General features: G+C 35.4%; 1 protein-coding gene across 1 annotated transcript in view; it reads right to left on the reverse strand.

The window, feature by feature from the left end:
- Positions 1-23865, reverse strand: part of LOC150108966 ((E3-independent) E2 ubiquitin-conjugating enzyme UBE2O-like) — a 360964-nt gene that overhangs the window by 116037 nt on the left and 221062 nt on the right. Inside the window, exon 17 of the mRNA XM_090411140.1 lies at positions 3043-3105. Coding sequence (XP_090267266.1) covers positions 3043-3105 — 63 coding nt within the window. The remainder of the gene's footprint in view (positions 1-3042; positions 3106-23865) is intronic.

Here is a 23865-nt window from a genome sequence, read left to right on the forward strand (position 1 = left end):
TGGTCAGTATGTTGGGACCTCAAGATTGTGGGCATAAGTGCCCACAATCTTTGTCAAACTAACTGGTATGGAGTGTAAAGGGTACACTATGTAATGGATACTGTCTATAATTCTGTACTGTAGAACAGAAGGATAGGAGAGAAAGGGATGGGCTGCTGTTGATATCAGATAACTTGAATCCGGTTAGAGATGAGCCTATGATTGTACTAGTAACAGCTTTTCACGTGGCAGTGAGTTTGAATCCAACAAGAACAAATACATAGTAGGGTATTGTTACCAGACAGTTGCTAGTGATGAAGAAATGCATCACCACATAAAGATAATGAGCATGAAAAGGATAATCAAAATGGGGGACTTTAACTATCCAAACATTGATTGGTAGCAGTAACATCTCATGAGAAGAATGCAACTGAAATTATTGAGCTGTTGTGAGACAACTTCCTGAAGCAGCATGTGAAAGAAGAAACTCAAGGTCAAAGAGTGTTAGATTTGATCATAATGTCAGTGAGTGTTTCAGTTAAAGATGTAACTATTTTGACTCTGGTTGGTTACAGTGATCATGTAGTACTCACTTGGGAAGCGAGTACTGCATGATAATGACAAAGATTATGAATATTCTATTCAGGAAAGGTTATATGCTGAACTACAAAGCAGGAAATTATGACAGATTAAGGAGTATGCTGAATTCAGCATAACGGCATCAGTTAATGGATGGGAAGCATTTAAAAAATACTTAAATGATGCAATATTACAATGTGTCCTGAGAGTTCAAAGAAGAATAAATAGAATGGATGTGCAATCTTATTAAGCAAGAGATTTGTAAGAAAAGGATGATGTCCATTATGAAATTTATAACCAGCAGGCCAGAAGTCATAACTGTTGTACAGAAAGCTAAGTCTGAGTATGAAAAGAAACTGGTTCTGCAAGTTAGAGATAACTCCAAAGAATTCTGTCAATATGCTGCAAGCAAAAGACAAAATGAATATAAAAGAATAACTCTACTGAATGAAGATGGTGTGAAGGTGACAGACGCAGAAAAGATTGTCCAACTGAGTGCCCATTTTGCTAAAAGCTATCAACCTGGGTGTATGCAGGTTGACAGCTTTTAGCAAAATGGGCAACATTCACTGGATGAAGAAACTGATGGATATCAGCACAGATGGTAAAAGTGTACAGCTGAACTGGCTATTCCTTTGTCTGCGCTATATAATGTGAATCTTTTCAGAACAGAGAAGACTCCACATGAGTAAACGAATGTATAGTAATTCCACTGCACAAAGGTGGTGCGAAGACTGATATATTCAACTATCGACTAATCAGTACCTCAGGAGTGGTGGTGGTGAAGATTTTCAAAAAGTTGTTTAGGGCGCACATTCATCAATGGGTCGACAAAATATCTCTACTCTGCAGTGAATAGCAAGGGTTTACTAAAGGAAGGTCATGTTTTAGCAACTTCCTCATATTCTATAATAATGTTACCATTGAGCTAGACAAGGGGAATGGATACACCATGATACATTTGAAGTTTGCTAAGATTTTTGACAGAATATATCACGGAAGACTGCTGCATAAATTGGAGAATATGGATTTAGATTATAAAATAGCTTGGATAAGAGAATGGCTGACTGACATCAAAAAGTGGTATACTGGGGATGTGAGTCTGAAAGATTTAAGGTAAAATCCTTCCCAAAGTCATTAATGCACAGATTGAATAGCAGTGGTGTACCACAAGGATCAATTCATTGTCCACTGTTATTCAATCTGTATATTAATGACACTGGGAAGGATTTGACATACAGCTATTTGCTGATGGTAATCAGGAATGCAGCTGATATGCAGTACTTGCAGAATGATTTGAATAGGCTAGAATTGTGGACATGTGAAAATAGCTATCCATTAAATGTTAATAAATGTAAGGACATGCACTTTGGTGCGATTAGATATCCAGTGTTGTACTATATTGGTGGGATTATGCTAGAAGAAATTGATCAGGCTAGGGATCTTGGAGTATTAGTAGATAGGAAGTTGAAGTTCAGGGGCATGTAGCAAAGACTGCAAATACAACTCAAAAGATAATTGCAGTCTTGAAACAAACTTTCACATGTAAAAATAGGAATGCCATTTTGCCTCTTTACAAGACAATAATAAGATATTATTGTGACTGTTGTGTTAGGTCTAGTCTTCTGGTTTCTGTTGCGATTCTGATATAGTGGAAAAAGGAGTGTTAAAAATGATATCAGGATTGTGGAATGCTATTTATGAAGACGGATTGAGAATTTGTAGACTCTAGACACTAGCAAAAAGGAGAAAGAGGGGGGGATGATATGATAGAGACAAATTTCTGAAAGTGTCATACAGAATTTCAATTGATGGAATTTTTCATTTTATGGAGGGTGGGAAAAGGACAGGAAGGCATCCTTGGAAGCTTAAAATGGATGCTGCTCAGAAAGGGTGAGGACTAGGTTTTTTTTTCTCATGATTGGAATGGATTGCTACTGGATGTTGTGTGCAAGCAGTGCAATGAATTCAAGAAAAAGTATGATAGCTGGTGGGTGTAGTATGTGGCTTCCCTCAATCAGTCTCTAACTCCCTGGAGGTCTGTCTTAATAATAATAATATGAGAGAAACCTAAATGAGTAAGATGGGGTTGCAGCATAGATTAACTGGAAATTTTGCAGCTTCCTTACTCAACTTCCAGGGTCAAAGTTGAGTAACGGTGGGGTCAGGAAAAATCTAAGGTCCAGGTTCTTTTCACAGTGTGTATTGAGCATAAAATAAGTTACTCATGAATATTGAGTGCATCTTGGGTGAATGTTTTTAAAGAAAGGTATGATAGATACCGAGGAGTTATATCTTTCAGGGCCTTCCCTCAATAAGTACCTGACTCCTTTGGGTTGCCTACCAATAATGATAATGCAAAATTTCCATGCTTCTATTATTTAAAAAAAAATTATCAAAATAAATTTAAAATATAATGTAACTTTTATTACCAATATCCAAAATTCAACTTAATTCTCATAGCAACATAAATTTATGACTTACCATTCTATCCTCAAACCCCTTTACAATTATACCTTCAGGTAAAGATGATTTTAGCATCCGCATCTGTATAATATGAAAAGTACAGGTAAGTCAATTATGGGAACTGTTTAAAATTTAATTAACAATTAACTTTAAAAATATCAATAATAAACAATCATATAGATTAACTGTGTTACAGAATTTTATGTCATGAAAAAGAAAAAGAAAAAAAAATTGTCATGTTGCATCCAAGAGTTATGAGGCAGCTTGGTCTGTTTTGTAAGAAGCAGTTTCTATAAGAGAAAGCAGAGTTAGTTAAAAATGCCAGCAACTAAAAGTAGCTGGCAAAATGTGAACAGTATTCAACTGCTGGATGGATGGATTCACATAAAGGCTTAAAAGTTTTGTTTCACTTGGTTATAAATTAAATGAAAGATGTCAAAAATTATACTTATACTTAATCTTTTAAGTGTAAGTAAACAAAGTTTGCATGTGAAGTATCTTCATAATTAAGACTACTCGTATATAGCAGCTAATGACTTCAATATTAACTGCCTTAGTATCCCATAATGCTATGCATGCATCTTTGAAACTTTCAACTGCATTACTTCAACCTATCTGAAAGAGAGATTTGGGAGAGAAGAGTGAAGATCTGATTCGAGATTAGGTGAGTCATCATCTTTGATTATTTGTATTGTATTGTGAGTCTTTCTTGGATCATGATTCAGCATTCCATCAAATCTCCAGCCTTCGGATATAGGTAAGTATTTGGTAATTGAAAGGATCTACCAAAACAAGCAGTGCCTACTGATTGGACTAAATCAGTCATAACTCCTATATAAAAAAAAAAAAAAAAAAAAAAAGAAAAAAAAAAAGAAAAAAAAAAAAGAGATAAAACAGAATGCAATAATTACAGAAGCATTAGCCTCCTCAGTATTCCAAGTAAGGTTTTTACAGAAGTAATCCAAAAACAAATGAAGCACCATATATAGAACTGGCACTAGGAGAAGAACAAGCCAGTTTCAGACCCAGGCGAAGCAAAATTGATCAACTATTCACCATAAGACAGCTAATAGAAGAGACACTAGAGTACAACCAAAGTTGCTACATAAATTTCATAGACTTTCGTCAGGCACTTGATTCAATCCGTACAAGAGAACTATGGAAAACTATGGTAGAATTTGGAATTCCCAACAAAACAATAAGAATAATAAAGAATCTATATGAGAAATTTGAAAGTGCAGTACGAATAGAGGACACCTTAACCAACTGGTTCCACACAGAAAGTGGAGTAAGACTGATGCAATCTGTCACCATACCTGTTCAATCTTACACTGGAAGAAGCAACCAATAAGGCCTTAAACAATAAAGACTCTGGAATCAAAATATATGGGAAAAATGTGACAAATTTAAAATTTGCAGAAGACATTGCATTACTTGCAAGCACAGAAGAAAATCTACAGCGATTTCTGATAAAATAAAGGAGTATATAAAATCTGGATTAAACATATAGACAAAACAAAAATTATGCAAGTAGGAAAAAGAAGCACCAATCTGAAAATTGAAATTGATAGTAAGAATCTAGAGCAGGTAGAAAACTTCACCTACCTTGGAGGAGTTATTGAGTACAATGGTGAAATTATAAAAGATATAAACAGACGAATCAGTCAAGCATCCCAAACTTTTGGATGACTTAATAAAATATGGAAATCAAGAGACATCAAACAAGTAACAAAATTAAGAATCTATGAAACAATGGTCCTCCCAATACTCCTCTATAGAAGTGAATGCTGGAATCTCAAAAAGGCTGAAGAAAAAAAATTATTTAAATTAAGGGGATATTTAATCTCACATTATTTCAAAGCCGAATAAGAAAACTCTTAAGATATAAATAAATCACAGCGTTTCATGCCGAATATATCAAACTATAAACGTTTGGTGAATCCAAGTGCGAGCAAACACCTGGGTGGTGCAATACCAAGCAACTCGTAGTAAAGGTGGATAAAGCTAGGATCGCTATTCTTAGTATTTGCCCTAATGTAAAACTCGTTTTATATTAGGGCAAATACTAACTCCAACGGGTTGAACACCCTTAGGACAGGGGTGTTCAACCCGTTGGAGCGATTTTTGGTCGCTCTCTTGTGCATTCCTCCTTACTTACAAATTTAATTAAAACTGAAAACACAATATTTTAATTATAAACAAATATAATAAATGAATTAATTTGGATCAGTGGAAGTCAAACAGTGAGCTGAGTGAATATGATTATAAGCAAAGTGTAAAAGCTCGATAGTAGCTTAAATATTAAATATTCCAAAGCACATTACATCGATTTTTTACTTAAGTCCAGTGGTGTGTTGGTAAATTTTTAACAACCAGCTCGCTTTATGAAAAATTTGATTCTTCACAAAGTTCTATTGTATCTTCAGATATCTTTGTTTCTGCTTCTTCAAATTTTGTCCTTTTAATGCTTAAGAAGTTTCGTTCTATTTCATTTTTTCAACTAACGGCTATCCGCTTTTCGACCGCAAAACTCTAACCCCGATTAAAATTATTTAAAAAAAAAAGAAAAATAAAATAAACCGAAATAAAAACATATATTAAAGAAAATTTTCCTATATTACCTACAACTTACTTATTATCAAATGTAATCCTGAACAAAAAAAATGTAACACTAATATTACCACTCGTAGTTGATCAAATTACCAGAGACTGCAGCCGTTGTGACGAATTTTTGTATTTATCGATAGTGCAACAATGTTGCATTTCCAAGAACTTAATGTTGCAAGTACTTGGAAATTTGCCGAAAAATAAGGCATTATTATTTATTCAAATACCCACTTTGGGAGTTTTGATAACGTATTTGTATTTTAATGAATACAGACATTGTTTAGTAAATAAAATTGTTTCCAAATTCCCATTCGTAAATTGAGTTTGTGTTTTGTGAATTCTCCTTTATGCATTTATTTTTGATAATAATAATAATAATAACATGTAAGTGTTTATTATACAATTTCAAAATATTTATGAGAAAAAGTATATACCACCATTCATCATCTATCCTTTCATAAAGAATTTTAATAACTGGCTCACCCGACTTAAAAACATTAACAACCGGCTTGCACGAGCCGGTCCCAACACACCACTAGTTAAAGTCCCATGTGAATACTATAAAAAAAATAAATAAACTTTGTTTGTCTTAGTATAGTTTGTATTAGATGTTTTTGTAAATAACTCTTTTGAAGCTAACTGTATATACTGCTTTAATTTAAATTTAATAAGAATATGTTAGTGTTAAAAACAAAGGCAATGTTTTTGTTGCCGAAGCTGTACATGGCGGCATTAGAAAGATTGTTATTGAAACGTGTATGTATGAGAAAGGCTTGCAGGCTCTAAGTGTAAACATCTCTGAAGTCAGTCAGAAAGAGTTCAAACAACTTTCTGATGGCTGGCAACTTACAATCAAAAGAAAGCGGAGGAGAACAAAAGGCGTGCCGAACTTGAAACTTAAGATGAAAGACTCATACCGATTCTTTGAGGGCTGCCAAACTTCATGTGAGGTCTCAGAGGAGGCCTAATAAAAAGGGACTGAAGCAAGCAGAAGAAGCCCCGTTCCCAGAATTGCTGTCAGAGAGGAGGCCGCCTGGTCCACAGTCACTGTCAGAAAGACTGCCCGGATCCATGTTGCTTGAGAGAGGAGTTTCCCCGCTTCCAGAAAGGAGCTTCTCGGTTCGAGACTACTTCTAGGCTGCAGACAAGGTTTGAAATTGCCGAAAGGAAGAGTTCCAATTGCTGGAGAAAAGTTTCTAGGGCAGGTTAATGTCACATATTCACCAGTGTGTTGCGTTTTCATACAATTTGATGAATCAAACGACTTCACTGATATTGCTCAGTTAATGGTATTTATTCGCATGGTATTTCAAGATTATTCAAGTAAAGAACTTTTGAAAACTATACCATTATTGGGAAGGACTAGGGGAGAAGACATTTTTTCTGCATTTGATGAATTTGTGAAACAACACAAACTTCCGCTTTTTTAAACTTGTGTCTATTACTACTGATGGTGCTCCTGCAATGATAGGTAATAAACCAGGCTTCATTTCATTATGTAAAAACGATGACAAATATCCAGAATTTTTAACGTACCACTGTATTATTCACCAACAAGTAACGTGTAGTAAAAGATTAAACACAAAAGATGTTTTGGATATTACATTTAAAATTGTAAATTCTGTTCAAGGAAAAGTCCTGCAACGGCGGTTATTTAAATTACAGACAGATGATAGGGAACTTCTGTTCTACAATAATGTTCGCTGGCTCAGTAGAAGTCTATTTTTAGAAAGATTTCTTGTATTAATTAACAATATAAAAAATTTTCTTGATGAAAAGGGAGATATTTATCCAGCATTGAGAGATAAAAGATGGTTGTTACACTTATCATTTGTAGTAGATTTCTGTACGAACTTATGCAATTTAAATTTAGAGTTACAAGGTAGAGATAAAATTTTAATTATCATGTTAAGTTCAATAAAAACTTTCCAACAATACTTACTTTTATTAAAGAAAAATATAAATGACCGCAAATTTAGACATCTCCCAGATTTATTAAAATTTTTTGAACAAAATCAAGAAATGCTTCGCTATGATTTAAAAGAATTTATTCCTGAAATAGAATTAGTTGAGGAAGAAATAAATTAAAGATTTTAATAAAACTGAAATGATTGTATCTTTTTTTTTCAATAATCCATTTCAATAAAACTTGAACATCACAGAAATTTCAAATAAAATTAGTGGGCTGTTTGATATAAACCAAGATGAAGTAGAACTTGAGTTAATAAACATTCAGAATAGTTTACAATTAAAATCAATAAATAATGAAGTCATTTGGAAGTATGCACATGAAAAATTCCCAATATTAACTGATATTGCGCGAAAAATTCTGCCGTGTTTCGGATCAACATACTTGTCAGAATCCGCTTTTTCAAATATGACCATCATAAAAAATCAATTAAGAAATCAAATTACAAATGATCATTTGGATGATTGGCCACTTCTTCATATCAACTTGACTATGAAAATATTGCGAGGTCCAAACAATGCCAAATTTCACATTAACTTTTTTTTTTTTTTTTAAATCAACTAGCATTTCCTATAACTTGTGAGTTTGTAATCAATCTGTTGTTTTTTCTAACTTTGGTTTTCCAAAATAGAGAAATAAATATTTTATTCCAATATATTTGTTTGTTTGTTTTTTGTTGTATTAAAATAATTAAAAGTGATAAATAAATTTTTAAATATACAAATAAAGTTTTTAGTTGTGTATTTTTTTTTAGTTGTTTATTTGTGCATAATCAGATATCAGGTTTGAGGAACATGATCTATATAAGAGAGTAGATCGCCGAATAACTTTTTATAGAAAAGTAGCTAGCATAGTAAAAATGGTTGAACACCCACTGCCTTAGGAGATGTATGTTGTTTTACATTAAGGGAGATAGGAAAAAATTATTAGACTGAAATGGGTTGGCTAAGAAACGAAGACATAAGGAAACGACTAAAACAAGAAACAACAATAATAGACAAAATCCAAGAAAGAAGACTGCGATGGTTTGGCCATGTGACCAGAATGGGAACAGAAAGACTACCATCTTACCATCTAAAGCCCTGAATACAACGATGGAAGGTAAAAGGTCCAAAGGATGGCCCAGAATTAGATGGATAGACAAAATTAAAAGAGGATCTGAAAACCAAATCACAACAAGCGACAACAAACTGGACAGAATTCTTCGGACTCTCCTGGGACAGACAGAAGTGGAAAGAGTTCATTCAGCCTCATCATCATCCACATAGATGATGGAAGAGAGAAGATTTGGTAATTATCAGTTTTCCTCCCCTTTCTTTCTCTCTTTCTTTATTTTAATCATTCCTGAGAAAACAGGAGTGAAAGACAGATCTGAACTGGGAGCACTGGACTATGAACAAGTACTCAAGATGCATGAGCAGACTAAGATGGTCCTGTCCTGGAGAAGAAATGGCCTGACCGTTTCCAATCCATCTGCCAATATGCCCAATGTCAGGTCAACAAAAGAATAGGAACAGACTACAGAACTGGCACAGACTAGAAGGTTCACAATAAGTCAACTGAAAAAAAAAGTGCAAAGAAACAACTAACGAAAACCCAGAAACACCATTGGATGAAAAGACCAACAAATAGGAAAGACTATCACTAGTCATGCTGCGAGAGAAAGTAAAGTGGACCACATTAGCCTCCGCTCTAAAAATCTGTAAAATAGAGTTTAACAGAACACCAATGATAGTGACTTCATTCAACTACAGACAGTTGCTGATTACAGTGCAGTCACCAAATTCATGGACAAAAAAAAAAGACACCCATGCCATACCATCACCTTGAAAAGCAAAACCCTGAAAGTGGTGCTGCATGTTTTCACTGAATCAGTGACAACTGAAGAAGTGGTGGTCAATCTCCAGAATTGCAGACTACAGTCCATCAAAGTAAGCTGCATGTAATGTAGATAGCAGACAAATGGCTAATGCTGCTTTTGCTAATCGAAATCAGTAAAGAGCAGCACAAGATATTTGGCCTCAAGACTGTGCAACTTGGTCAGGAAGTCAGATTTTCTATGCTGAAGGGTATCCAATAGTCATTGCAACCACTGCCAAAAATTTGGACATCCAGAGTGATGCTGTAAGGTAGAGTGTCATTGCATTAAGTGCAGGGAAAACCATGCAATAACTACCTGCAAAAAACCAAGAACAGAACTGGCAAAACATGCCAACTGTGGTGGCACTAAAATCTGAAGACACCTCAAAACCTGCACAGACACATGCCTCATATGCAGACAAAGTGGCATCTAAAAAAAGTAACAATAAGACTGCTGAAGTTGCAGCCATTCTGACAAACATGCTTATTGGACATTACAAATCTAACCCCAGTTAAGAAGTCACAAACTTGTTTGTGAGACAAATGCAAGCTCACACTAATCAATGATGTTTAATGAACATAGAAGACCTTATTCCATTTAGATAGTTTTTTGGAATGCCTAAGGCCTAGGAAACAAAATGCATGAGCTTCAAAAATTCATGATGTGTCACGACACCACCTTAATCTTGGTAAACAAAATGAACCACAGCCCAGCTAACAACTGAAGGCTCAGAAACTTTTATATCACAATGACAGGTCCAACATCAAGAGAGATGGGAATGAGTATCTTTATCAAGTGCAACATTGAGCACACTGCAAATCGAAAAACTATCAACTGCTAACACTGAGATCACAGGAGTGGAAATTCACAGCCAATGAAGTAGCCTGGAAATCTACTCTGTGACCAATCCCATCAATCCATGGTGAAATGGGTTTGGTCTATCAGGATGCCAAGAAAGCAGACGCTTTCATTGACAGTTTAGAAAAATAGTGCAGCTCAAAGTATAACACATGCCGACCTTTAATCAGTAAAAGGGTACTTGAAATCAACTTAGTGGAGATACTAGACATGAACTGAGCAGTGATAGTAAAAGGCAAATTATGCGCTGACATTCTGGTGCCATATTCCAAAATGTCGCTTACCAATACAGGCTGAATGCAGTGGACAACCTCAGTTCTGACTACAGTTCAGTATTACTTCACTTAGGTTTAGAAGAGAAAATACTCCTGACCTATAGTTTTGCAAATAACTTTTCATGGATGGGAATAACATAAAAATTTTGCAACCACAGAAAGCAAATCAGTTCCCCTTAGAACTACCAACCAATTAGCCTGCTTTCCTGCCTAGGAAAGATTGCAAAAACATAAATTACGAAAGGAATAAACTTCACACCCAATGAGCAGCTGGTTTCCACAAGAATCACTTCACTGTACAACAAATCTGAGTGGTGGAACACATTAGTATGGGATAAAATTAGAAACAGCATAGTGATGCCATCTTTCTTGACACTGCAAAGGCATTCGACAATTTTTGGCATACAGGACTATTTATAAACTAATTGACGTCAAACTCCCATTCTACTCGACCAGCATTATCAGTTCCTATCTTGAGGATCAGAAATTTTGTGTGAAACTACAGGGAATCAGATCACCTGAATGCAAAATTACAGCAGGAGTTCCCCAGGGCTCCCTACTGTCGCCTTTACTCTTTGCTATCTATATAGCTGACATCCATGCACAGCCACCACAACAGTGGCTCCATATGCAGATGACACCGCAATACTGGTCCGATCCCTAAAGCTGAGATTGGTAAAAAAACTGCAGACCGCTATCTCAGAATAACAGCAGTAGTTCAAGAGATGATACATCGACATCAATGAAGACAGGAGCTTCGCTGTTCTCTTCACAAGGAAATGGGCATGTCCTGAAGGTGAGGTAATCATGTTTGACAACCCCATCCCCTGGCAGTATGTTGCCAAATACTTTGTCTAGCTGGGATACGGCTAGACAAAGGACTCCACTTTGCATCCCATGTAGATTACACCTGCTCAAAAGCAATAGGACAACTTTACCTATTACTGAACTAGACACAGAAACCAAGCTGCTTCTATAAAAAAATAATGATTAGACTTATACTGACTTAAGGATCACCAAGCTGGATAAACACGGCACACTTGAACATCAATAAAGTACAAATCATACAAAACGAGTGAACCTGCATGGTACTCAATGCACCATGGTTCATGAGGAACGCAGAGCTTCACTGAAGAGTAGATATTCCAGATATTGCAAAATTTACTAAGTGGAAGTCTCTTTTGGGTCTGGCTCCCACTGAAAAGTCCTTAATAAAGGTCAAATTCAGTCTGGTAGTGACCATTCCCATAATGAATAGCATTATACACACCTGAAAGGATGTGTGCTTTGCATTATGGGATACTAAGGCAATCAATATTTAAGTCATTGGCCACTATATACAAGTAGTGTAGTCTTGTCTTGAAGATATATCATGTGCAAACTTTTTGCTTACACTTGAATAAAGGATTAACCAAGAATACGAGGTGGTATCAAAACGTTTTGAGACTAGGTTTGTAACATGCCAACAGATGGCAGCACAAGGCTGCATGCACAGTCACAGGGAGCACCTACCTTCATAAGTCAGTGTGCCAAAAGGCATTGTCCTGTGTACATCGGGAGCTGTGCAGCTGATGCTATTCTGACCACCTGCATTACCACATCTGCGATTTCATCATGGACAGCAAGTTAGAACAAAAAGCAAACGTCAAATTCTGCATGAAACTGGGCAAATCTGCCACAGAAACGTTTGACATGATTCGACAAGTTTATGGTGATGCTGCAACGAGTCATTCGAGGTGTTTTGAGTGGCACGCGTGCTTCAAGAGCGGAAGAACATCACTGGAAGATGATGAGAGATCAGGAAGACCTTCAACGAGCTCAACCCCCAAAAATGTCAAATCATTCAGCAACTTGTGCATGAGGATCATCGGAGAACACTCCACAACATTGTTGCCATTGGCGGTGTGTCATACGGAACAGTCCAGACAATCCTCTCATGTGATTTGAACATGCATCGTGTTGCTGCCAAGTTCGTTCCCCAACTGCTGACCCAGGAGCAGAAGGAACACCATGTCGAAATCTGCCAAGAACTCCGTCAGCGTGACGTGGATGACCCATCAGTCATGTTGAGGATCATTACCGGCGACGAAACTTGGATGTATGGGTATGACCCTGAGATGAAGCAACAGTCTTCACAGTGGAAGAGCTCATCATCTCCACAACCGAAAAAGGCGAGGCAATTCCGCAGCTCGACCAAGTGCATGCTCATCATCTTTTTCGACATTTGGCATTGTGCATCGAGAATTTGTCCTCAGGGGCCAGATCGTCAATAGCAAGTTCTACTGTCAGGTTTTAAGGCATCTGAGGGAGGACATTCAGCAAAAGCGACCAGATCTATGGCACGCAAAAAACTGGATGCTCCACGACGACAATGCACCCTGCCACCAAGCTCTCCTTGAGTTTCTCGCCAGAAACAACATGATCTCACTTCCACACCCACCCTACTCGCCAGATTTGGCTCCTGCAGACTCCGCCCCTCTTCCCGAAGATGAAGATCCAGCTCAAAGGTCACCGTTTTGACACCATTGCGGAGATCCAGTGCGAATTGCAGAAGGTGCTTGACATGCTTCGAAAAGAACACTTCAAGGACACATTCCAGAAGTGGCAAGAACGCTGTATTGATATGCAAGGGGACTATTTTGAAGGTGATAGTGTGTAAACGTAGATAAATAAAGTAATTTCTCGTAAACAGAGCTAATCTCGAAACTTTTTTGATACCACCTCGTATAATTTCTTGGCATCTATAATTTAATTTATAACCAAGTGAAAAAACTTTCAATAAGAGTATCATATGCTTATCCATCCATTCCTGAATTTTCTATTTCACCAATTTTCCCAGTACTTTTACCACAACTCCTAAGATTGTAATAAAAATACTTAGAACCTCCTTTATGCACAGGAAGTATTTTGCCCTCTTTCCACTCTCTGGAACTCTGCCAGAGCTGAGATTTAAATTAAAGAGTCTAGTAAGGGGCAGATGTGAGCTGATATCCATCTAATCCCAGAACTGTATTTACAAAGAGATTCTGCAATATCCTAAGTGCCTCCAACTCATCCACCTCTGTTTCCACATTAGTCCCTGTCATACATGTCACAACAGTCTCAAATAGATGATATTCCCTTGCAAAGTGATAACTCAACTATTTTATCTGCTTCTGTCGCCTCGTTACCATCCGTACTTATTAAGGGTTATCCTTCCATAGACATTCTTTCTCTTGCTTTCCACATAATGAAAGAACTCTTTGGGATTTAGATTATTATGAGGAGAAACTAGCCTGCTTGGCTAGTTTCTCCTCATAATAATCTGATTTTTGCTTTCCTTACCATGCTGGTCACCTTTCTTGTACTGTTCATGAGCATGCTGGTAACCTTCCTCCTTATATATACTTCACACAATTTTTTTTTTTTTTTGCAGCTCATACTTATTATACTACTCACCCATCTGCTATACTCACTACTACATCACTACTCACCCGAACTCCTACATGATTAACTCTCCTATTCAATTAAATATACAATTTGATACCGCTTCCTCCACATGTCCCTTAACTATCTTCCATTTATGGTAATAAATACTAATGTTCTGTAAAAAAAATTAAAAACAAACATTTGATGAGTCTGATAAAATCTGATTGAGTGTATAGGACTCATACAGATTACAAATATGACTAAAATAGTAACTGCATTCATTGTTAAAATGAGAACGGTAGCTTAAAATGTGAATGAATGGGTCTGGTGCAATATAACTCTCACATGTCATTAACCTTCCTACCGGCTAGGACGTCTATAGACGTCCAACTAAATCTGTCGATAAGATCTGATAAGATTCAGTCCACCTGTTTAAAGAACCTGGATAAGAAGTGCAATTTGACTGTCATGTCCATTAGAAGGTGTAATAAACCCTCACGCTGAAGAGAAAGGTTAATCGGATTATCTTCCGTTCGTAGCTGCCTCTCAGTTGCCTATAACAAGAAACGGACTTTCTTGTTCCATGCTGGTGAACTGGATTTTAGTTATATATGATAGACTAAAAATAGAGAAATTATTTATATTTTTGTTTTCTCTTTTTATTGTACAATACAGTTTTAATTTCTGGACAAAATAAAGGTCTTGCATAATTTCTTCACTTAACCAATTTAGTTTTTTATTTTTTTGCGCTAATTTTTTTCTAATCGCTACTAGACAAAAGATTTTTCTTTGTTCTCGAAGAAATTAATTCACGATAATTATTTGAAATATTCTTTTAAAAAAAGAAAAGAAAACCGGCTGCTGATGTTCCTGATTATATTAATTTTATTTTTGTACAAAACCATCGAAATCGAATAATACTTAACAGATTTCCTTCAGGACACGCTTGAGCAACTTTGCTTTATAGAGAATAACGTGAAATTCTTTAATCATATTACTAAATTTTTTCTTCATGTTGTATAGCAATCTGTACTTTCACTTTCTTGGTTTCCTTGTATAATTGGTCATTACAAAATGAAATTAACAGTTATGATTTAAATTTATATTTTCTGCATAATTCAGATATTTTATTCTCCAATTTTTAAAGTAAGCGATACATTTGCTTATTTTTATCATTCAAAATATGTATATCAAATGTGAAATTTCATTTCCATATTTTTTTTTACAATAGAATTGAACTTTATTTCGCCTCTGATAGTTCAACTCCCCCCCCCTCACCCCCGTTGCATTACTATCACACACCTGAAAACTGTTATGAAACATAGGTAGAGTTTTTATTTAATTCATTGGCACTGAACAACTGATTTCGCTCCACTGTTTTGACTGCTGTTTGGATTCTGGTGTGTGTAATAGTGAATCTAAGTCTCATTGAAAGTAAAAAATTGATGCACAAAATCAGTTTTATTCTTGTTAAAATGCTCCAAGCACTGTTCAGAGATTTTCATGCAAGTAAGTTTTTGATCTGCTGTGAGCAGGCACGGCACCCATATCTTGTGCAAAGCTTTTTTCATTTTCAATTCTTCATGCAGAATATATCCTACACATTCTTTTAAAAATGCCTATAGTCTGAGCAATGTCACGCACTTTGACTCGTCGGTCATCCAATATCATATCGTGCACTGGATCAACGATTTCTGGTGTTGTTACACTTTTTTGACGTTCTTCAGGCAAAGTTTAAACTCGGCAGCTCATTTCTTAATTGTCGAAAATGAAGGAGAAGAGTGCCCATAAACTTTTATGAACTTTTAATGAATTTCTTCTGGCATTAAACCTTCTTTTACAAAGAATTTTATAACTGCACAATACTCAATTTTATCCATTTCAAGGAATACAGACAACACTTTTGCTTCAGATAGCTGTATAAAACAAACTACTTGATAGAGTGATCTGAAATTTCACATGGATGCTTATGACAGATGTACCAACTGAGAAAAAAAAATCTTGCAGATAGTGCCATCTATGGTTGCGGCCAAGAACTTTTCAGACCACCCTCATATGTAAAAATTGCTGGCACTTCACCAGAATATGGCAAATGATGAGATGCATGTCACACTTTTTGCACATAATGGTGGGTCATCAGCCTTCAGTAAATAAGAATGTGTCAGATAACCGTGACCTATTTGGAGCCTAGCAAAAAAAACTTCCTCTTTTCCGTTTCTGTGTTGACTAGACTGCAAATGCTTAATTTCAGGCTTAATGTCTCATGCAATCGATTTGTCAATGCTTTCTGCCATTGGATAATTAGTATTTCTAGTTTTTACAAGGGATCAAACAGATCTCTTATACAGGTATCTGTTTGATCCCTGTCAAAAAAAGAATTAGGTCATCAAGCAGCTGCATCTACATCTACAGTCTCATTTCCTCTCTTAAGGGTCATCATTTTGTACAACTATAAAATCTCACAAAGCAGTGGATGTGGATTATATCCTTTCCTATGTATAATCCACATCCAGTGCTGTAAAGAACCCAATGAGTCTGTCCTTTGTCAGGTTTATATTTATTAATTGATTTTGGGAAGTACGGATGGCCAGTCTTGATCTCTTCCTCTGGAAAAATGTTCAATACATCATCTGATGTTTCAGGATGATTTGGTAAGTTTAATTTACTTTCAGAGACTCTTGAAGTATGCATTTTTTCTGTGGGAGTATCTGATAGTTTATCTTTTAGTGAGATCAAGATAAATTTTTTTTGATAAGTGGGTTCTCATTGAATGGCACCATTTTTAGAGTTGTTTCAGGAGTGAGACCATGCATCTTATGACTAATGCACTTCATTATCATAAAGTTCAGGTATTGTGAAATTATCAGATGGAAGAAGCATGTTAGTTTGAATTGCTGTTGGTTTTCTTCACTGCCAGCTTCTCAGCATCACAGGATTGGTATGGTGGTGGAAATTTCCTCTTTGTATCCTGATATGATATATTTTGTTCCATTATTATCTTTTGAATTTCTTTTTCATCCTTCCACCTCTGACATGCACAGGAATAATGTAAATTATCTTCCTGACAGGTGACACATTTAGTTTTCTATGCATAGTAAGATTTGTTATGCTCCTTACTACCACAATGGGCATAGGTGGTAGAGCTACGACAAGCAGTTCGGGCATGCCCACATTTCTGACATTTAAAACATCTCAGTGGATTAGGGATGTACAACCTAACAGGACAGTTGAGATGCTGTTTGCATTAAGCGAGACTTGTTGGAAGGGTATATGGTTGTCCACAAAGATGGTGACTCTTCCGTGGGATGTCCATCTTCTGTTGTGTCCTTATGAATAATGGCTACATTCTGTAATGGTTGATTATCAGTGAGCTTCATGTGTTTCCTGCAGGCAAAAGTAGACTGGTTTAGATTTCTGCAAGAGTGCCCTGATGTTTTGACAGAATCCACAACAATTCTGCTGTAGAAATGTTTTCATTATTTATTTCTGGTGGCTTCATCTGGCTTTCAATGTTGTGATGTCTTGTTTTCATTGGCATCAGACTTTTTCTTTTTGGAGAATTGTTGCTGGCTCTCATTTCTTCTTCTTCATGAAAAATATCCCAACCATCATCAAATTATGTATATCTATTGTTTTATCTTCTTGCAGAGGAACAGAGATATCCATCTTATTTAAACAATGGATCTGGAGTGCTTGATTCTCTGAGGTGCATGTTCAATTATTATTATTTTTTTTTTTACTAGTGTATTCTCATTTAGTGGAAACATTTTTGGTATATCATTGGGAATGAGCCCATATTGATGTTTCTCTCTGATACGCTCTAAAGAGACAGCAAGCATATTATACCATTCAGGAATGTCGAAGTTATGAGAAAGTGGGATGGACATATAGGCTAAGGTCACTATTGACACTTTCTTTACAGTTGACTTCTAAGCATAAAAGGGTTTATCACTAGATGTTGTTGCTGCTGCTTTTGTGATATATATATATAGCCTCTACTGCCTGATAGGGAATGTTCTCAATCTTAATTTTTGGTATCTCCTTTCCAGCCTTCTACATGTTTAGGAGTAGGATGTGTTGTAGCATTTCAGTGTTTTGCATTTACAATATTTGTTCTCATGAACTCTACTGCACACCTCTGACATTTAAAGCAGCGTAAAGGGTTCAGGATGTAGAGCTAACTGGACAGATGATATATATTCTGTTTTTCCACAGGTGCTGGTGTTTCAGGTGTGTTTAATGTAAGGATGAGTTTCCTTATAGCTGTCACTCCTTGGCTTTTCAATTTGCAGCCAGTTACTTCATCAGGAATATTGCGGCAGTCACACTTTGATGATATTCCACACTCTGATGGTATTCCGCCAACAGGTGGTGCATGAAGGAGCTGCTCGAATTATGTTTGTGTGGTTGTTTCTAAAAGAATGTCTCCTTCTTGACTGATTTTGGAGATTCTACTGACCTTTTCAAACCCTTGTGGATGAAGGGCAACATTTTCCCAAGTGGAAGTTTTCTAGGTGAGCACAATATTAAGAAGGTTGGTATGTTTACTGATGTCTGATGTTTTCTGTTTCTTCATTTTGTTTTCACTAATCTTGCAATGGTTTCTGAACATGGTTCGGGGTTGTTGAGTGTCTCTGATAAACTAAAGGATGAAAAAATTCTTCATCTCAAAGGGCGTTTGCATCAGTGACAGAGCTTCCTACTCACCATGGAGCCACAAGTGGATGCCCACTCTCTGACAAGCAATGACTGCACTTGGGAGTGGAACGTCATGGCTACCCCAAATGCCGTATTGTCACCACAGCAACACTGGGAACCGTGTCCCTTTGGGGAAGGAGATTTACTTGCAGCATGCCCACTAGCCAACTGATCCTGGATCACTTGTCTTGTCAAAGCAGAGGCCAAATTAGCACAGGACTACCAGGATACCCTTTCCTAGATGTCCTCAGGCATTGGATCCTGTGTAGCAACTAGGCATTGGATCCCAGTGATGGTGGTCTGGGAGATAGGACAGTAAAAACAACTCATGGGAAGTAGAGTGAAGAACTCTACTACTCCTGAGGAAGAAAGGCACAGGAAAAGAATAACAATGAAAAGTGCTAGTGCTATCAACAGGAGGTCCTCCTCCACCAGGAATGGGTGTCAAAATCCTCTAGTATTTTGGTGGCAATCCACCTAAATACCAGTGCATCCATCAGGTTGAGTAATGTCATAAAATTCATAATGTTTTTAAAAGACTTAGAAATTACACCTAAGTACATTTAGCAACCAAGTGAATTTAGATGTGAAAGATATTTTCAAGTAATAATAGGAAGAATGTTTGATTAATGGCCAAAAGAAATACAGTTCTCATTAATTTAAATTATTAAATGGAGAAATTAAGAATTAAGCTGCATTTTTACAAACTGGCCAACATAAATGGCATTTCAGTTCAAATTTTTTTTGGGTGAAAGTTATAGAAATTTCATATGTAATGTCATCTTATTTCAATTCATACAAAAAAAAAAAAAAAAGCTATTTACTTTTCAGAATGTTATGCATTATATGAAATGGGTTGGTTTCTTCATCAAGTGGTGCATATACAATGCTTAGTGAAATGATGATGATATCATCATACAACACACACACACACACACACACACACACACACACACACACACACACACACACACACACACACACACACACACACACACTACAATTAGTAGTTTTCCTCATCCCAGCAATAACAAATATTATCATTGCATATAATTATGAAAGTGGTGTGACCACCAAACTTTTCTGCACCAATAAAAATTTTTTTAAAAATTAAATGAAATGTTTCTTTGAGAACGTGGAAAGCATGATATGAATTAAATAACAAAACCAAACAAAAAACTCTGCATGTGTGTTTTAATTAGAAACCAGTTCACTCTGACTTTGCAATGATCTCATATACAAGTGATGTGAATGTAAAAGTCAAACTGGGAAGGGAGAGGTAGAGCTGTTGTCCTTATCAACCCTACAGTCATCAAAAATACAGTCGCTCTCTAACACACACCAGTTATTGTTATTTTTATAAAATTATAAAAATTATATCATATACTTTATTTTCATTTGATTTTATAACCTATAATATGATATACCATAAATTTTGTATTAAATTAAGTCAATGGTACAATAAGAGGTTTCACGATGCATATTTTACATAAAGCTTTACCATTTCTTATTACCAACTTTTTTTTTTTAATCCAGGCATTTCCAGATATTTAACAACAGATTAATGGATTAGTAAGTTTTTCCTTAGAATAAAATTTGCTTATCAATTATTTTAAAAAAGGTTGTCAGGATGTTGCACTGTGCTTAGTGCTACAACAAATCATCTGCTTTTATTTTCCTGTGTAGCAAGGTGTGTGTGTGTGTGTGTGTGTGTGTACATTCAAGTAGGAATATTATTTTTAAAAACAAAAAAAAGGGAGGGGATATGAACAAAAAATATAAAATAAAATATAATGATTTGTCATGTGTTCACCTGATATGCCAACAGGAAGCATGAAACCATTTGTCACATCCTGTCCCACGAGAATGCACAAAATGATACAATTTATTCATTGCCCAGTGTAAATGTGTTGATGATGATGAAATTTATGATGCTGATGCACATATTGGTAATTATGTTGTTAGATTAGGTTGTTAACCAAATAGATAAAAATGAAAGGGCTATGCTATTACTTGTTAGGGAAGATTTAGAATATCAGATCAATGATATGCTATATTCCTTTTTCAGAGACTGGAATTTGAGACAGTGTGGTGTATATCATAAACATGGGGTCAGTACACTTAAAGGTAGCAGTGTCACCAGAGCAGCAGAAGAAAGTAACAAAAAAAGTAATGTATTACTATAGACAACTCCTAAGGATCAGAGAAATAGTTTGATATATTCAAAAGGCTTGTTGTAGGAAAAAAAGATTGATCCACCAACCCACCCCATTCCCATGAAACAAAAGAAAATGGGGAGAAATAGAACAAGGAAATTGAACGAAATATAGGAAATCATGGGGGAAAAGAACAAAAGAAAAATCATAGGAAATCATACATTGATGAGAGAACACAAAGGATTGGCAAAAACCAAACAAAAAGCACAAAACATGAAAAATAACAAGTACAAATGCAAACATATAAGAAAGAGTATGAAATTAAATTATAAAACTGAAGAATTATGTTTAAATTTTGAAACGTTACATCAGCATAAATTAATGTCACTTATTTGAAATCTTAATAATAAACTAAATATGTGCGGTCTGTACTACTAAAATCAAAACCCTGAAAACTTCAGCAGTCAGGCAATTTTATACAAATAAAATTTGTTATCTCCAATTAAAAGAGGATGAGGACACAAGTAATGAATATCAGCCTGCATCAGATGGCTTAAGTGGAGGGGGGGGAAGAAATGATTGTCACAGCTGGTATGAACAATTCAGCTTCCTAGCTGGACAGAAATCCAATTATAAACAGTTGCCATACTGTTCTCTCAGAACTGAAAATTACAGAAATATGGTGCAATTAGAGTATTTAATTCAAAATTTAATTTAAAGTTATAAAGTTTGTGTGGGTAATAGTTCATTATATGCATTAAAGATTCTTTATTTATAAGGTAAAATGCAGTTCTGATCTGGAATTTTTTTTTATCTTTTTGAGCAATATTTCTGATTTTAACAGTAAATACAGCCTGCACATATTTAATTCATTATGAATATAACATAGTGAAAAAAAGGTTCATAATTTAAAGTAAGAGATATTACTTTATGCTAACATAGTATTTCAAAATTCCTACATTAATTCTGCATTTAATTAATAACTGATATTTGCATAAAAGCTTTTCTATAGTGTATGACTATTTTCTTCAAATATCTTGGAAGTAATCTGAAACCTCTACAACTTCTAATCTCTTTCTTTCTTTCATTTACTGCAGTATTGATAAGCTTAGTTTGATAAATTTCTTTCAAATTTTCAGGTTTCCTTAGATGGTATTTCCTCAAATATTAAAATAGTTATGGTGAGACTTTGTTATATATTTTATAAGCATTTTTTGAAAGAATTATTTTCAAGAGCAATAAATATTTCATACGATTCCAAAAGAAGATACCTGTCACACTGTCTCTGACTTCTCATTCTGTATATTATAAAAATCAACTTGTGTATATATATATATATAACACCCATCTTTCCTTTTGTGTTGGGCTCAATGGCTCTTCTAGCTATTAACCAGCCAAGTAACATACATGGCTTCTTAGAAACCTGATACTGGTTATGATAGAGCAGCCAATCCTATTAACATTGTCTGCTATGGCTGTAAATTATTCATTCTGGTCAGTGAGACTATTCTGTGGGATGAAAACCCTGAATTTCCAGAAGGGAAAAACCCCCCCAACACCTCTGTATAAGACCAGCTAACTCACCTTCAGTTGAAAAGTCCTGATGAAGGTTCTTCAGATCCCAGATAAGATTCAAACCCAGGTTTATCAAATTAAAGGGCTTTGTCTCTATATCAACTGAGCTATGGAAGCTTGACTTGCACACACATATATATTTTTTAAATCACTCTGACATAAGACCTAGAGACATTAAAAAAAAATAAGATTGCAGAAACTTTCATAGTTTCTACATTCAGCTTTGAAATAATGCTGGATCTAATATCCACTTGATTTTTATAATTTTGCATAGCGGAACTGAAGCCTTTTGGATCCATATTTTAGTAAAAATCAGATTCTTTTCAAAGGGATGAAGGTTGTAGTCTTCAAAGAGTACTTCATGAGGAAAGGCTGTTCCAGAGAATATAGGTAGATGAAATGAAGGATGAATAGGAATAGCAAGTTTGTAGTCAGCAATTCAACTAAAGGATGTTAAGCAGCTGTCACTTGTGTTCCTGTAGGCTTAACAGAAATGGAAGGTATGATAATGCAATTTCTGATGAACAGCACCCATGAAATTAACTGAAGAAACCATTAATGAGACAGTGGGTTGAGAGAGAGTGAGTGAGTGAGAGAGAAAATCAAGAATGTTTAGAGTTTTTTTTGCACTAAACCAAATGTGAGACATTAATCTCACACTTGACGTAGGATTTGAGCAGAGTTACTAGCTGGGAAGACAAAAAAATAACTTGAGCAAAAAAGATGTCAAATTCTTTGGAAGCAAAATATACAGTATAAATGATATATTTGTGCTGGGCAAGGGTAGGAGAAAATGTCATCTGCCAGAGTTCTTAAAGTTATGGGAAAAAAAGACAAAACTATGTTTTGGAAGCAGTGAAGGTGACAAATATTTAGGCTTAAGCGCTGGTTTAAACTCATAGTTAGGTTTAATGCAATGGATAGAGCACATAAAAATAATTAAAACAAATTCAATTATTCCTATATTTTGTTTGTCACAGAGGCATCATTAGGGATACAATATTAAAATTGTAATATTGTAATAAGACACACAACACAATAAGTGGAGACGTTAGACTAGAACAGTGGTCGCCAAAGTGGTCGATAACATTGTTAGAGGTCGATAGAAAAATATAAGACATCATTGTACGGGTAATTTTGAACCCAACATTGCTAATGTTGTCAAGAGTCATGAAGCACACCCTTCACATTAACAACGTTAGTAAATTGTATACTAAGTTAATAAAAGTCTTATTTTCATATATATAAGGAAGATTGTATTATTGTTATTTTGTTATCTAAATTAAATTTTATATATTATTTATCCCTCCTATCAAATATGTAATGTTAAGAAGGACGTCAAAAACAAAAACGTATCCCTCTGATGTTAAGCCAATATAATAATATACACTATATTATACATACAATAAACACTAACTATAAAATAAACAATCT

This window comes from Typopeltis vanoorti, chromosome 2, assembly GCF_054136105.1.
Source record: "Typopeltis vanoorti isolate ZY-2024b chromosome 2, IOZ_Tvanoo_1.0, whole genome shotgun sequence".
NCBI classification, from domain to species: Eukaryota; Metazoa; Arthropoda; class Arachnida; order Uropygi; family Thelyphonidae; genus Typopeltis; species Typopeltis vanoorti.